This window comes from Triturus cristatus, chromosome 1_1, assembly GCF_964204655.1.
Source record: "Triturus cristatus chromosome 1_1, aTriCri1.1, whole genome shotgun sequence".
Taxonomy (NCBI): Eukaryota; Metazoa; Chordata; class Amphibia; order Caudata; family Salamandridae; genus Triturus; species Triturus cristatus.
The window spans coordinates 199,628,647-199,646,736 of NC_140579.1; the positions used below are offsets into that span (position 1 = coordinate 199,628,647).

General features: G+C 37.7%; 1 protein-coding gene across 2 annotated transcripts in view; it reads right to left on the minus strand.

The window, feature by feature from the left end:
* Window positions 1–18,090, minus strand: part of EIF2D (eukaryotic translation initiation factor 2D) — a 315,356-nt gene that overhangs the window by 233,259 nt on the left and 64,007 nt on the right. For both annotated transcript variants that reach the window (XM_085624121.1, XM_085624123.1), the window contains exons 2-3: window positions 16,681–16,871; window positions 14,884–14,967 (exon numbers count right to left, since the gene is read on the minus strand). In XM_085624121.1, coding sequence (XP_085480247.1) covers window positions 14,884–14,967; window positions 16,681–16,871 — 275 coding nt within the window. The remainder of the gene's footprint in view (window positions 1–14,883; window positions 14,968–16,680; window positions 16,872–18,090) is intronic.

Here is an 18,090-nt window from a genome sequence, read left to right on the forward strand (position 1 = left end):
ACATGTTCTCTTTTCTGCTTCTCTAAACTATAAGGAAAATGTATCAGGCTCTTACAGTAATTATCATTTGCTCTACCACAGTAGTAAATGTGCTTTGAAATTGCCAATCAAAAATCGTTTTCTGCCTAGAATCACACCATGAGTCTGTGTGCACAAAGGAATTGTTGTCAGAGATTTAATTTGTGTTGGTCTGGTTCTGTAAGACTTGCATTCGTAGGAAAGCGGCAGCTTGTTTTCTTGAACTGTGATGGCTAGCATTCAGCACAAATCAATATCTCACAAATAAGAGGCACATGATAACACATTTGAAAACAACAGGGCAGATTTTCCTTACACTCCTGCAATGGATGAGGTAGATCCTACATGTTCAAAACTCCAATTAACCCTTACCCCACATGTACTCTTACATACATCTCTGCAGTCTTCATGCAGTTGTGCAAGCGTCCATGCAGATCTCTCTTGCAACTGACAATACACAGTCTCCAGAAGCACGCTCTTAGCACACAGGCAGCTGCTTCTCCTGCACTCCCATGCTAAGTATTCAGCACTGTGTGGTATTTTAGATAGTAGTGTGTAACGCTACCACATTCAACATCACCAAGGCTCATTTCCTTTGCTCTAGTCTAATCACTCATCCAGGTTCCACATGCTCATGGTCTCAAGTAGCTGTTTGGACATGTGCTCTTTTCTGCCTCTCTAAACTATAAGGAAAATGTGTCAGGCTGTTACAGTAATTATCACTTGCAAAACCACAGTAGTAAATGTGCTTTGAAATTGCCAATCAAATATAGTTTTCTGCCTAGAATCACACCATGAGTCTGTGTGCACAAAGGAATTGTTGTCAGAGATTTAATTCGTGGTGGTCTGGTTCTGTAAGACTTGCATTCGTAGGAAAGGGGCAGCTTGTTTTCTTGAACTGTGATGGCTAGCATTCAGCACAAATCAATATCTCACAAATGAGAGGCAAATGCTAACACATTTGAAATCAACATGGTAGATTTTCTTTCCACTCCTGTCATGGGTGAGGTAGATCCTACATGTTCAAAACTCCAATTAACCCTTACCACACATGTACTCTTACATACTTCTGTGCAGTCTTCATGCAGTTGTGCAAGCGTCCATGCAGATCTCTCTTGCACCTAACAATACATAGTCTCCAGAAGTACGGTCTTAGCACACAGCCAGCTGCTTCTCCTGCACTCTCATGCTTACTATTCAGCACTGTGTGGTATTTCAGATAGCAGTGAGTAACGCTAACACAATCAATATCACTAAGGCTCATTTCCTTTGCTGTAGTCTAATCACTCACCCAGGTTACACATGCTCATAGTCTCAAGTACCTGGTAGGACATGTGCTCTTTTCTGCTTCTCTAAACTATAAGGAAAATGTGTCAGGCTGTTACAGTAATTATCATTTGCTCTACCACAGTAGTAAATGTGCTTTGAAATTGCCAATCAAATATCGTTTTCTGCCTAGAATCACACCATGAGTCTGTGTGCACAAAGGAATTGTTGTCAGAGATTTAATTCGTGTTGGTCTGGTTCTGTAAGACTTGCATTCGTAGGAAAGGGGCAGCTTGTTTTCTTGAACTGTGATGGCTAGCATTCAGCACAAATCAAAATCTCACAAATGAGAGGCAAATGATAACACATTTGAAAACAACAGGGTAGATTTTCCTTACACTCCTGCAATGGATGAGGTAGATCCTACATGTTCAAAACTCCAATTAACCATTACCCCACATGTACTCTTACATACATCTCTGCAGTCTTCATGCAGTTGTGCAAGCATCCATGCAGATCTCTCTTGCACCTGACAATACACAGTCTCCAGAAGCACGCTCTTAGCACACAGGCAGCTGCTTCTCCTGCACTCCCATGCTAAGTATTCAGCACTGTGTGGTATTTTAGATAGTAGTGTGTAACGCTACCACATTCAACATAACCAAGGCTCATTTCCTTTGCACTAGTCTAATCACTCACCCAGGTTCCACATGCTCATGGTCTCAAGTAGCTGTTAGGACATGTGCTCTTTTCTGCCTCTCTAAACTATAAGGAGAATGTGTCAGGCTGTTACAGTAATTATCACTTGCAAAACCACAGTAGTAAATGTGCTTTGAAATTGCCAATCAAATATCGTTTTCTGCCTAGAATCACACCATGAGTCTGTCTGCACACAGGAATTGTTGTTAGAGATTTAATTTGTGTTCCTGTTGTTCTGTAAGACTTGCACTCGTAGGAAAGGGGCAGCTTGTTTTCTTGAACTGTGATGGTTAGCATTCAGCACAAATCACTATCTCACAAATGAAAGGCAAATGCAAACACATTTGAAATCAACATGGTAGATTTTCCTTCCACTCCTGCAATGGGTGAGGTAGTTCGTACTTGTTCAAAACTCCAATTAACCCTTACCATACATGTACTCTTATATACATCTCTGCAGTCTTCATGCAGTTGTGCAAGCGTCCAAGCAGATCTCTGTTGCACCTGACAATACACAGTCTCCAGAAACATACTTTTAGCACACAGGCAGTAGCTTCTCCTGCAGTCCCATGCTAAGTATTCAGCACTGTGTGGTATATCAGATAGCAGTGTGTAACGCTAACACATTCAATGTCACCAAGGCTCATTTCCTTTGCTCTAGTCTAATCACTCACCCAGGTTCCACATGCTCATGGTCTCAAGTAGCTGTTAGGACATGTGCTCTTTTCTACCTGTCTCATCTATAAGGAAAATGTGTCAGGCTGTTACAGTAATTATCACTTGCTCTACCACAGTAGTAAATGTGCTTTGAAATTGCTAATCAAATATCGTTTTCTGCCTAGAATCACACCATGCGTCTGTGTGCACACAGGAATTGTTGTCAGATTTAATTTGTGTAGCTTTTATTGTGTATGACTTGCAGTCGTAGGAAAGGGACAGCTCATATGATAGGATTTGAAAAGCTCATAAAAAATATAGTAATATATTTAAATTACATAAAGGTATTTTTTTTTAGTTTCTTTTAGGTATTGCTGAACAACACTGAAATAAATTAAAGATGCCTATAAAATTAAGAAAGAGAAAAGAACAGCAACAACATCTACATTTGAAGACAACTGGACAACAACAATTAGTTGAAGAACCTCATTGTGGAAAAAAGAAAAAGTCTTCTGGTAAGCAGACTAAGGATTTTATAAAAAATATCCTCAAGCAAAGAAAAAATTTAAAAAATATATCCACTGCAAATAGTGTTTCAAGTAGAAAACAATAAGACAATCGACAGAATATACTAAATGCTAATGTACAATCAGAAGTAAGAAAGAATGACTTAAAAAGAAAAATAGATTTTAAAAACATTCGTAGAAAAATGTTTCAGAGAAGAGTGATGTTCAATTTGCTAAAGGATGTGAAAAAATATAGGAAGAAGCCAAATTTTATAAGAAAAAGAAACATATTGAATCAATTGTTGCAAAGGCTTTGGAATTAAAAAGAAAACTATTCATTTTAATTTTGAACAGGATCCGTACATTAGATAAATTAGTGAATGTAATGAAGTCAAAAAGCAAAAGAAAAGAGAAGTGAAAAAAAAAAACTTTTGTAAAGTGTTCTTAGGAGAATGGAAGCATAGTTCAAGTACTGAACCATTTTTTAATGAAGAGAGTTATCTTCAAAGTAATAGTTTGCTGCATGCAGTTGACACCAGTGATCGAGCATATGAAGTTAAAGATGGTTGTGTAATGGAAAAGGAGAAAATGGTTCCAAGAAATGAGGAAGAAGTGTTAGCTGATGAGGTTATGGGGAGATGTCCTAAAGCCCCAGTGTACACTTGGAATTGTAGTAGTATTTGTACTGTACGACAGGAATCTATTGATAAATTACGTGACTTTCTAAGAGAATATAGTAAAAAAAAGTGTTAAACAGAAGATTAAGGTGCTTCAAAGACTAGATCCATGCAGAGTGAGAGAGAATACTGGTTTGCAAGAACATTCTCTGGCTTGTCTTTCTAGGAAAGTTTGTCAAACTGTTTTTCACCATTTTAGGATTCTGGCAGTTCATCATTCTGAAATGAGAAAATTTGTGAGAAGATTGTATTTTGCTAAAAGTCCAGCACTAAAGTTAAATGAGTTGAATAGTGCTCTGTTCCGTGAATCTGTATCAGATGTGAAGAAGGTTTGTGAGGATATTGAGTTTTGTTACTTTGGTCCAGAGCAAGAAAGTGCAGGAAATGACACAGTTATTGAAGAAAATGTGGAAGAGAATGTAGAACTCACTGTTAGTAAAAATTTTGAAGATCAAATGACAAAATTTTCTATCATCTTTAATGAAAGACCAAATATTACTTGTATTTGTTGCCAGAGAAGCCATTATAAAACTCAAACAAGAAAAGTTGATCTCTATAAAAAAAGTGAGAAAGAAAATAATTCTAAGTGGAAGGATTTTGCTACATATTTATTTCTGGAAAATTGTTTTGATTTGGGTGAAGATCAGCGTATTTGTAAATACTGTTATAACAAGTTAGAAGAAAATAAAATGCCAGCTAGAGCTGTACATAATAATTTAGAATTGGTTGATATTCCTGCAGAACTTTCTGATTTAAATACGTATGAGTCTATACTCATTCAATGTGTCCATCCGTTTCAGACTATAGTTCGTATGGAGCCCAAAACAGGTAAATTACCTCCTTCAGATTTACAAAGAGGTTTAAAAGGAAGAGTTGTCTATTTGCCATTAGATTTGGAAAAAAATATTGAAACAATTGATGCAGATAGTTTGGAAACTGAACCATTAGTTATTCTGGTTAATGGTGTACCTACAAAGAATAAGAACATTTGGCAGGAGCTGGTAGATGTACGAAAAGTACAAAGAGCAAATTTATATTTGAAAAGAAATAAAAAATGGTATGAATCAATTTATATGGATGAAGATGAAGAAGTTTTACTAGCAGACACAAGGAATACCAACTGGGCAAATTGAAAAAGTGGATAAGTCAAAAGAAGAAGAAATTTATGAACATTTCAGCATACATCCTCTTCATTCTAAAGAAGTTATGGGAAACACTATTGATCTGTTTCAGATGAAAAAAGCAAAAGGAACTCCCGTGAGTGTATGGGAGGAGAGCTTGGAAGTTCGTTGTTTTCCCCAGCTGTTTCCTACAGGAAAAGGTGGACGATATGATGAACGTCCAGTACAGATTCCTGCTTCTGAGTATCGGACTACAAGATTATATGCAGAAGATCCAAGATTTCGTCAAAGTATTCCTTATTTGTTCCATCTTTTATTTGAAAGTGACTTGTCTGCACTATCTCATGCAGTAAATCACATTTTAAAAACTGGAGTACATCTACATAATGTGTCTGCAAAGGATTTTCTGAACAAAGTGCAACAGCGAGATGATCATTTGGAATCTCAATTGATTAATCTGATGGCTTGTCAGCGTGGGACTAATGAATATTGGTACCGACGCCATGGAGAATTGAAATGGATGTTACGGAATTTAGGAACTCCTACATGGTTCCTTACCCTAAGCTGTGCTGAGTACGCTTGGGATTATTTACTGGATTTACTTCGAGAGGCAAATTCAAATATTGAAAACATCCAATAAAAGACAGCAGGAGAATTGTGCTCATTGGATCCGGTTAATGTTTGCAGATATTTCAATCATAGATTTGAGGCTATGATGTCCTTCATCTGCAATAAAAAAAATCCACCTCTTGGAGAAGTTGTGGATTTCTTTTGGAGAAAAGAGTACCAAGCAAGAGGTGCTCCTCATATTCATATGCTGTTGTGGATCAAGGATGCCCCAAAGTTTGGAACTGATTCTGATGATGCAGTTTTATCTTTCATTGAAGGATATGCAACATGTGCTATACCTAAAAGCACAGAAGAAAAAAACTTAAAAGAGCAAGTTTTACGTGTTCAAAGTCATCGGTGTGGAAAATACTGTCGACGAAAATACAAGAGTAAAGCTAAATTCTACACAAAAAGTCGATTTGGATTCCCACGACCTGTTCTTTCAAAAGAAAGAGTAAACAGTTTTATGTCAGCTGTGCGACATACTATTACAAGAAAATCGCCTAAAAATACCTACAACCTAAGAAGAAAAGAAGAGTCAAAATATATAAATGACTACAACCCAGTCATTTTATCCATGTGGAATGCTAACATGGATATTCAGTATGTAGCTGACAATTCTATTGCTGTTGCTCGGTATGTCACATCTTACATCACTAAATCTGAGAAAACGGAATTGAAAGAAATGTGGGAAGAGATTTCTCACGAGAAGACTGTCAGTAAAAAGCTATACAGTTTCAGTTTAAAGATGTTATCACATCGAGAAATTGGGTCATACGAATGTTCAGATAGATTATCATCTGCAAGTCTGTACTCCAAACCCAGAAGAATAATTTGGGTAGTTTAGGCCTTGCAGGAATGCGAAATCGGGTATTGAAATCTATTCGAGAAATTGAATATTTAGCAGAGTACGAACCAGAAAGTACAGACATTTTAAGAACAAACATGTTGGACACATATTACCCAAAGAGAAGTCATCATCTTGAGAACATGTGTCTCTATGAAGTGCTGCAGAACTACATTTTTAAACGGAATACCACAGAAGACATCAACAATGGAAAATATAAAGTCATTGGTGAGGAAGGATGTTTGGTAAAACAAACAAAAGGAAGTTTGATTAATCACAGAAAGCTGAGTTGCGACACTACTGACAAGAAGGAATTTTACTACTTAGCACTTTTACAGTTGTTTAAACCATGGCGTTCAGAGGATGAATTACTTGGACATTTTCAAAGCTATGAAGATTCCTTTAATGCATGCAAAGATACCATAGAATGCAGTACTTTCACAACTTATGTACAAATGTTAAATGAAGAAATTGAACAAGAAGCAACAATTGCAGCTGAAGTAGCTAGAGACAGTTCCCAAGACAGTCAAAGTTCTGGGACACTCAGTCAAGATCCCCTAGGACAACCAATCGTAGAAAATGAAGCTGCAATAGCCATGACTGAAGTGGAAACAGCTATGAATCAAGCTCAGAAAGATTTAATAAACTTACCAAATTTGGAACAACAACTGAATGATGAACAACAACAAATTTATGAGGAAGTCACAAAACAAATTGATCATGGATTACTACATGAAAATAAAGAGTGCTCATGCACATCATTTGAACCAATCAGAATGTATGTGAGTGGACAAGCTGGAACTGGAAAAAGTTTCCTTATTAAAGTAATTAGAAGCTACCTACAGAAAAAAACTGGATTCAACTTTGTCTTGTGTTGTTACTGCTCCAACTGGGTTAGCAGCATATAACATAAAAGGAATTACCCTCCATCCATCGTTTGCTAATGTTACCAGTAGAGCATGAGAACAAAATACAATACCACAAGCTAACAGGAGAAGCATGTTTTGAAGTTTCAAGAGTATTGAAAAAAATGAAAGTTCTCATTATTGATGAGGTAAGCATGGTATCAAACTTAATGCTTGCCTTTGTGCATTTAAGAATGCAGCAAATTCTAAAGACAGACTATGACGTGCTATTTGGAAGAAAACATGTTATAGTTTTTGGGGATCTACTGCAGCTCACTCCAGTTAAAGGACAACCAGTATTTCATACTCTTACACATGAAGACACAAAAAAGTTGTTAGGAAGTATAGGTAATGTGAATATTTGGACATACTATGAGTACAAAGAACTCATTACCAATATGCAGCAAGCAAATGATGATGATTATGCAAGTATTCTCAAAGATATCAGAATTGGACTATTCACAGAACATGGCAAAAAAGCTTTACAGAGTCGATTGCTATGTAATTTGTTTCCAACAGAACAAATAGTTCCAGAGAAAATATACAAGAAAATTCCAGGAAAAAATACTGTAATCTGCTTAATGCCAACACTACATGAATGCTCTATATTCAATCAAGAACTTTTGAAATTGGAAAATGAAGAGATTATAAAACTGGAAGCTGTGGATAAAATACAGCATGAAGGAATAACTATTATATTGACAAGCAAATTGACAACTAAATTGGATTCTCTAGAGAAAAACATATCGAAAACAGCTGGTTTAGAAAATAATCTTTATGTATGTATGAACTGTCGAGTAATTTTAAGACGTAATTTGGATGTAGAAAAAGGTTTAGTGAATGGAGCTATGGGTAAAGTTGTGGATTTTGTTAATTACCAGAAAAAAGATGGAATTGAATTTTTAAAAATAAAATTTGATCAGATTGAAGAGGTTAAAGACATTAGTCGTTGTTCAGTTCGTTTCTTGCTTGTGAAAGACTTATATGTACGTAGGAAGCAGTTTCCGTTTTCTCTAGCATATGCTGTAACTATTCACAAATCTCAAGGATTAACTGTAGATAGTGCTTTTGTAAACATTGGATCTAGTGTGTTTAAAGAAGGTATGGCATATGTTGCTTTGTCACGCGTGAAAAAAATATCTCGTTTATTCATGATAGACTTTGATGAGTCAAAAGTTAGTGCTGATGCAAACTGTGTAAAGGAGTATAATAGATTAAGAAGAACCTATGCTCCTCATTTAGGTCAGTATCCTGTGATTGAAAAACATGTTGTTTGTCGGAAAAGGAGAATTGAGAATATCTGCAATGAGGATGTACAGAAGAGTTAACAAATAGAGACTGATGTGATTGCAAGCAAAAAGAAAAAGGACAATGCTGAAGAGGTTGTTGGTTGTCATTTTGAAAATAGCTCTGGTGTCAACTGCTACGCTAATGTAGTGCTGAATGTTGTATTTTATCTTGAAAGTTTGAAAGAGCAGATAATACTAAATCATGAAAAAAGATTCTGTTCTCTGCTGAGTTTCCTTTATGAGAAGCTGAGTAATGATAAAACTAAAATAGAAAGTGCTTCTGATGGTAGAAATCTTTTAGATGTATGTTCTGGATGTACACAGTTTACTCAAAATGTCCAGCAAGATGCACAGGAATTCTTAATGTATATGCTTATGGTACTGGAAGATGAAGGGGTAGAAATAGAAAATATGTTTGGTCTCTCTTATAAATGGGAACATTGTTGTGAAAACTGTATGAACACATGCAGCTCTAATGTTGATTCTGAAAGGTTCATATATTTAACATTACCAGAGAGTAAATCAGTGACTTTTAGTAAATTAGTTAAAGATGCAAATCACAACATGGAATGTTCTCAATGTAAATCAGAAATGTTATCAACGTTATTTTTAAAGAAATATGGACAGTATGTAATTTTAATGATGTAACGTTGTAGAGCTGATGGAACAAAATTGAACACTTTAATAAAGAAGTTTACAGGAAATCAATTATCAATATCAGGAAAGACTTTTGTTGCAGTTGCAATAATTTTCCATGATGGACCTTGTATAACTTCTGGTGATTACACAGTTTATCTAAAATGTGAAAAAGGCTGGACACTGTGTAATGATTCACAATTGATTTTCAAGCAACGTTTGCCTGCAGAATTACCAAATTCCTACTTCATTTTTCTAAAACCAAAATTTTAGATACAAATTGCAGCATCTGAAGAAACCATTATTTCGATTTTATTGGATTACCATTGGATATTTCACCAAAAAAGAATTTAAAAATTACCATTTGGCCTCATGGAAAGGTAACTGTTTCTATTGTGGACTTCTTTGACAGATATTATTTTGGTGTATGTGCTTAAGCAACAAGATTTACAGACGATATTTACTGCAAATAGTTATTGTTCTTAGAAGATATTTTTAATATATATGTTACATTTCTATCAAAGTATGTTTTACAGAGGATAGATTCAGGGCTTTTTTTAAACAATCTTTCAGATTGTTAATTTTTTTGCCCGCTGTTAAGTGATGAATGCAATTGATATCACTATTTTCAGTGAAATTCAATATATTCTGAAAACAGCAAAAAAAGGGTAAAAAATTACTTTGTTAAATATGAAAATATGTGTACTGTATTCTAAAATGTATTGTTAAATATTAATACTTTTTTCTTTTTTTTCTGATCGAGAAAGAAAGTTTAGGAAATGTAATCCTTTTTTCTAGCAATTAAAAAAAACCATTTATTTCTAATTAAGTTATTTTGTTGGTCAGGTAAGTTTAAAATATCTGTATTTCTCATCTCTTCACTTTCATGCTCCCTTTTCTTCACTTCTCCTCACTCTGCTTTTCTCATTCCCCTTCCCTCTCTCTTCTTCCTCTACTGCTCTTTCGTAACTCCCTCACTCCTTCTCTACTACTCCCCTAGGTTTACTGCCTCCATCACTATTTTTTCAACCATGTTACTCTCCCTGTTTCCGTATGTCTCAGTCATTCTAACTGCTTTACTCCTTCTCAGTTCCTTGCTCTCTATCTCTGTTTCTGTCTCTCTCCCTTTGTCTGTGTTACCCTTAATTTCCATAACATCTCTGGGGCAGATTTAGAAGCCCCCTGCGCCACCACTACGTCACTTTCATGCTTCGAAACTAACACAGCACGGCGCAGCAAAATTACTTGCTGCACCGTGCTGCATTCGTTTGTTATAAATCTGCCCCTCTGTTTCTACCACTCCTCCTCTCTCCATCACTCATTTTCCATCTATCTTAATTTTTTAACCTTCTCCGTCATTCTCCTTCCCTCACCTTCCCTAACTGTCACTATCCTTTACTCATAGTTACTCCTATTCTCCTACTTCATTTCCTCCTGTTTGTATCTCACACCTCTTCACCTTTTCGCATTCTTTCCTTCACTCTCCCTCACTCTGCTTTGCTCATTGAAATCCTGACTCCCTTTCTCTCACTCCAGTTTCCTAAATCTCTCCATCCCCTCGCTCCCCATCTCTCACTTTCTCTTACCACCTTTTCTAATCCTCATACCCCTTATCTCACCATCACTCCACTTCTCTTACTTTCAATCCCTTTACCCTGCTGTACTTCATCCGCTTCGTCTGTTACTCCCTTTTCCTATCTCCGTCCCTTACTCCCCTTTTCTCACTCCCCCTCCCTCACTCTCCATTACTCACTGCCATTCCCTTACTCATTCACTCTTCTTACCTGTATCCTCTACCCTTTGTCCTTTTGTTGCAGTCAGTCTCTCACTTCCCTTTCATGACTGATCATACTTTCCTTGTCACTCTCATTCTGTCAGTCCTTTCCTCCTATTCACTCAGTCATTTCATTCATTTCAATCATTCACGTATACACTACACATTCATTCAATTAATTTACAACACAGTATATATATTAAGAATATAGCTCTTCTTGGAGAAGTGAAGTGAGTTCTGAAAAGAACTTTTTATTTTTATTTTAAACAATTTTGTATTTTTTTTGTGGATTTTTTTAGAGCAACAAAAAAAACTGTTCAACAGGAACAAAAATTCAATATTACAGGATACAGTCAGTCTAGAACTATATACATAGGTAGTTTACTGTAAAATAAATATATAAAAAATATAATAATACATACATAAATTAGCATTTAAAAAACCTTACAAATTCACTAAAAAAAAACACAGGTTTCACACACGTTATGGTTAGGAATTAGCATTTAAAAAACCTTTAAAATTCACTGAAAACACCATAGGTTTCACACACGTTATAGTTCGGAATTAGCATTTAAAAAACCTTGCAAATTCACTGAAAAAAACATAGGTTTCACACATGTTATAGTTAGCTGGACATTTCACTCGTAAAAAACCAATGAAATTCCCCTGTTACAGTTAGTTCAGCTAACTATGACTCGCGCGCCCGCAATCCACTGCTGATGACGTCACATATTACATCACTCATGACATGGTCAGTGACATCACTCATGACATCACTGATGACATCACTGATGACATCACTGATGGCGTCATCCATGTGATAAATTACCACATCTTCTCACACCCTAATATAACCTTTGATACACCGACTCAAAATTTCAGAGTTCCATTCTCAAAACCATACATACTCCAATACCAATAACTACATACCCACTTATTAACTGTTAGGTCTACATACACCTCCACTCATTCACCTGTACAGTCACTCATACTTACAATCACTGCAGACAAGACTATCATATGCATTTATACACCTATATAGGCACTCACACACCACCAATCATCCATAGAGGTACTCTCACACCTAGTCAGTCATGCAAATAATTACACTCCCATTTACTCACCTATGCGGTTATACACACTCAAGTTCACTTAATCATAAAAATAGTACCACATTCTTACGCTCTTATAGAATCATTGATACAAGCACACACTCATCCATAGTCACTCTCACAATCACACACTATCACATCTACCCACTTATATACTCTTACACGCATATATACTGCCTTTCACATATGTAGTTAATCACAAATGTACTACTGAGATATACATTCAATCCCTAACACACCCATACATACACTCACTCAACCATACAGTCCATCACAGATGCACTCTTAAAACCATGCACCCATAGAATCACCCACTCACACATCTATGCATAGAGTCACACACACCCTACCCACACAAACACTCAGGAACCCATACAGATACTGAGACAAGCAATCAATAACTCATATAGACACTCATATATGTATTCACAAAACCATGCAGCCACTTATACACCAACATACAGAAACATAGACATTTACACAGTTTAGTCACTAGTCTAGCAGTAAGATACATTTAATGACTCACTTATAGAGTTAGTTATGCACCACAGAAAATCTTCCATTTACACACTTACCTATGGTTTTTTCAGTGAATTTGCAAGGTTTTTTAAATGATAATTCCTAACTATAACGTGTGTGAAACCTATGGTTTTTTCAGTGAATATATATATATATATATATATATACATATATATATATATATATTATATATATATTTATATTTATATATATATATATATATTTATATTTACATATATACATCCAGCGTGTTTCAGCCACGGTGTGTTTTGTTTAGCTGAACACATCGGATGGATTTGCTGGGGTTCGCTACCCCACCGGGGCTTACCGTGACAAAGGGCTTGGGTTAAGCGACTCTATTGCGATGGTGAGATAGATAGATATATACACACACACACATACATGCATGCACATATACACAAATGTTAAATTAACCCATACTACCCCTACACACTACACTTTCCTGAAGCCTAAAATATGCTTACTACCATCAACGCTACCCTCCCCTGAACTCTGAAACCCCATTATTACCACTTAGAACTATACCTGAACCCTAAAGAATCCTTACTACCACTCAGCACAATTCGTCCCTGAAACCTAAAAACTCGTTATGTCTGGTCCTTGAACCCTAAAATCCCATTACTACTCTTCAACTAGACCCTTCCTTGAACCTTAAAAAACCTTCACTACACCTTAACACTACCTTTCCTTGAATCCTAAATACCCCCACTACCCGTGAACACTACCCTTCCCTGAACTCTAAAATGTCCTCACTACTCCTAAACACTACCCATCCCTAAACTCTGAAAATTCCTTACTTCTCCTTAGCGCAATCCATCTCTGAACCCTAAAAACTCCTTCCTACCCCTAAACACCACCAATTCCTGGACCCTAAAAACTCTTTACTACCCCACAACATTACCTTTCCCTGAATCCTACCCCCCAATACCTCCCGAGGACTACCTATCCGTGAGTCCTAAAAACTCCTTACACCCCTTAACACTACCTTTACCTGAACCCTGAAAGCTCATTACCATAAACCCTATATATAAGGTATTGTAAATGTAACGCACTGTAACTCACTACATGGCAGATGTAGATACACTTAAAAAATACGTTACCGTTGTCATGCACAGTAATGGATGAATGGCAAATATCCCTGAGGCGGCCTGGGCTCAGATCGTGAGACGGGCCTGGAAGAGCACGAGGAATGCAAGGTTTCAACTAATACACTTCTATGTCCTCCACAGAGCGTATTTGACGCCTGGGAAAATACAGAAATACTTTAAGGTCCAAGAGGCGGCATGTCCCAGATGCACGAGAACGGGGGTGGAACCGGAGCATATGTTGTGGTCTTGCCCAGCGATGGGTCTTTACTGGAAGGAGGTGGGGGATACCCTGAATGAGGTGACAGAGAGGCGGCTGGTGTTTGATATGGCCGTTAGTGTACTGCACTGGTTCCCCCACACGCCCAAGAATAAGATTACGAGTAAGTTCATAGATATGGGACTTATATTAGCGAAGCGAGAAATTCCGAAACGTTGGAAAGCGACAGTGGGTCCCACCAGTAAAAGATGGAAGGATGAATTCCTCAAATGGGCCACCAGTGAGGGCGCACTGCGCTATCAGATGGCGCGCAGGCGTAACGATGATGAGGCGCTGGAGGCGGCGGCTGCATGGGAGGCGCTAATACAGGCATTACGAGATTATGAGCCACAGGATGATAGCGAAGGGCAGGCCTTGAATGGGGAGATAGCCCCGGAACAAGAAGGGATCATCACACAGCTTAACACAGTTATTTCTCGGCGTGCGGGATGTATGAGGACAGAAACGGATACCTGCGTTGCTGGTGGGGACTGGGGGAGGGATTTTATATTTTTCATGGGGGTTCGAGATAGATTTTAGTTGGGGAGAATTTTGGTTTCTTTGGCGCACAGCTTGGAATGACCTGTATATTCTTATATTATGCACGGGGTAATTGGTGGGGGGTTGTTGACTGCTCCTCAGGGATTATGCTGCTAAATATTGGGTGCGGATTTGTGGATGTTTGTATAAAAACTTAATAAAGTGCGTTTTAAAAAGAAAAATGGATGAATGGCAAATGTGGGTTACCAAGTAAGAGCCACCCCCATCTAAGAGAAGCAATCACTGAAAAGAAGGAGCAAGATGGACAGCAGTAAAGACCATGACAGAGGGAGACCCATCCATTGCCGAGGTGATTGTGGCGAGTCACAAAGAAAGAGATTACCTGCCCCTCCTATAAGCTTCTGCAGAACCGGAGACCATGTAATAAAGGCTGGCAACAGGTCTGGATACGACCAAAGCATGTACACTGTAGAGAGAATGAAAATTAAATTAAGTGTGTGCATTGCACAACATCAATAAGTTCTGCCAAAGTCGAGGTAAATGTTTTACAGATTTCATGTGCTACTCTAAGCTATGCCAGTTCAGTCAGAATACCCACTGACCCCAGGAACAGAATAAGGCACTTGAGAAGAAGGTCTTACAATTAGTGGCCATGAAAGTGTCCAAGAACAAGCAGTCACAAACGTGCATCAATCTCTGCCCCAGCACTACTAGGGGCTCATAGACGCCAGCTTTCCTACAAGCCTCATGATTCGCTGTAGTCCAGACCACTCTGACTGCGTTTGGGTTAAATTCAATTACCTAGATATGAAGGATTCATTTGACATGTGCATGCTCAAAAGGATCTTTCAGTTTGAGAATTCATGTTCTCTGGTAGGTTCATTTCCATCCAAGAGTAAATAATGTCACTGGCTGCCCATTTTAGCTCTGAGATAACAAAAGAGCTTCATCTACTATCGGTTGGGAATCCATGACTCGAAGGACTTAATACCATCATGGAAATGTAATAATCAAGAGGAGAACTGTCGTTTATGTGGTTATACTAACGAAACACTAACCCATTTGTTGTGTGTATGCCCAGCTGTTAAGGACTTAAGGAAATACTTTCTAAAACTGATTTTTAATGAGTTAAATATTCGTACATGCAGACAAGCAGTGATTAGATGGATGGAGGGCTCATCAATTATTCTGTCAGGGCATAAAATATTTTACACAAATCAGGAAATTCCTCCGACAAGTAGACCTAGCAAACAAGAACACTGGCTGAAAAACCTCATTATAGGCGGTTCGAACATCACAGGCTATTTAGCACCAAGCACTTTAAAGGCTCTATTTTCCTAGGCATGTCAGCACTTTAACTGTATGGCTGATTTTAAATCAACAGCTTTTTATCCACATCTGCTGTTTGCGTACCACCAAATAAGAGACAGCTTGCGGGTTGCGATAATGATTTTTATTATGTTACTTGCACATAGAAAGACATTTGCTTTCAGGCATACTATCTTGCATTTAATACTTTAGCCTTAACATGCGCCATTGATTCTTTTTTATGTGATACCATGGTTTTTATTGTGAAACTGTTTATGTAATTTGTAATGATTTTAAGTAATCATGCAATAAACAATAAACTTTGAACTTTTGTCACTGGGTTGATGGCATGGAAAAGCCAGCTGTTAATTTAATCTCCCCATATGACTGTCAAATTTTTATAAGAGAAAATACTTTATGAGAAAAACAACTTTTGGAAAACTCAGGAAAGACACTGTCGAAAGAATAGTAGGTACTACACATCACACGTTAATTCAGCAGGTTTCACTGTGATCTTTTTTTAGCCTTTTCAGGGAGAATCAGTCTTATTATCTGACTTTCCAATTAATTGAAGGGCCATTTTCAGGGCCAAAAAACGTTAAACGAATAAGGGGCACTCGTTGGAGTAAACCAGACTTTGGCTGTCTATAATATCTTCCATCCTGTGTGGCTAATATTTGACTCCATTTCGCATGGATTCAATTGATGCCAACAAAGGCTATAAATTCCAGCCTATGTTACATTATTAAATAATGGCTAGATACAAGTACAAGGTGTGGTCCCATGCAATAACCCCCTGTGGTAACCCTAGCCTCTAGTTAGAGGCTTTACATGTGTACACCTGGGCTCATATGCATTACACTGGCGGTACCTGTTGGGTAGAGGTGGCCGTCCACTTCAAAAAAGACTGGGTTCCGCTGGCGGACATAGATTGTGACTGCTTCCCCCTTGTGTGCATGCACCTTCACCATATTCAGTTCCTCTTTATTTGACACAAGCTCGGACACCGCCTCAGAGTCCAGCCTGGGGAAGGCTGCAGCGACATCTGCTCTCAGCTTTCTCCTACATGTACAAAGCATATGACGTTACCATTTGGAGAGCGGTACTAAGTGTAGTTTTGCAGAAAAACAAATTATGGATACATGTGAAAGCTAGCTGCCCAATCAAATTTACCCTTTTCATTGAAATAAATCTGCAAGTCTACTGGCAATGTGCACAAGTATCTGACACCCTCTTGCAGCTATGCTTAAGAAGTACATACTAAATTAAGACTGACGCAAAGGATCATCCATGTTACAGTAACCACACGTACTAATGTAATTAAATATTTCAGGAGGGTAGCATACAATCTCTGTTGATAGACTCTGTGAAATTGCTTTATGCTATAGTAACACCAGCTAACTTTAAACGCCATCACTTTTTTGTCATCCATAGGTTGTATTGGACACTGCAAAGATTGGTCAAGTTTGTCCTACAGCCTGTTCCTAGTTGCAAGAGATGTAACCATTCAAGGGCCAATGATGTACATGTCTTCTATACATGTCCAGAAATAAAAGTATTTTGGAAGACTGTAGAAGCAACCATAAGGGACATCTTAGCAGAAAATATAATCTTAACTGAAACACTGGTGCTTATCGGGTGGACAACGCCTCCAACAGGCTTTAAACAGTAAGCAAAGGGGTCTACTATTTTATCTGCTGCTCTTGGCCAGGCGAGAGATTTGTAAACATTGGTTGGACCCCACCCCTTAAACCCAACAGCCTGGTTAAGTGTGGTTAAATGGACATGTAACTTAGATACTAAGTGTAACCCACAACGGTCCACAGAAATTTGGGAGGACTATCTGAAGTGGTCAGGTTAGGGCTCGAGGATCAGCCTACAGGTTGGTCATAAACATCGATATTTGGTCCAATGATTACATCAAGCTATGGATCAGGTGTCGGGGGGTTCTCTGCCCCTCCCCCTTTATAAAGACCATTGCCGTGAAAGGTACGAGTCCGAAAATGCTTGGAACACAGAAAGATCAAGGGTGTTTACAAACGGCCCAGAGTGCAGTAGCCATGGTGTAATAAGGACTAAAAAACAAAAACAAAAAAAAATCCTGTTTTAAAGGAACTCCTTCTGAATCCTAAAAGAGCGATGTAATTTTGAACATTACCACAGTCTTTTCACTATTTTAATTGAGGAAGTGGTTTGTTTTATTATTTTTATGGGAAGTTGGAGTAATTCACTATGGTGGCTTTGACAAAGACCGTGGTGGTTGAAACGTGCCAGCCAGAAC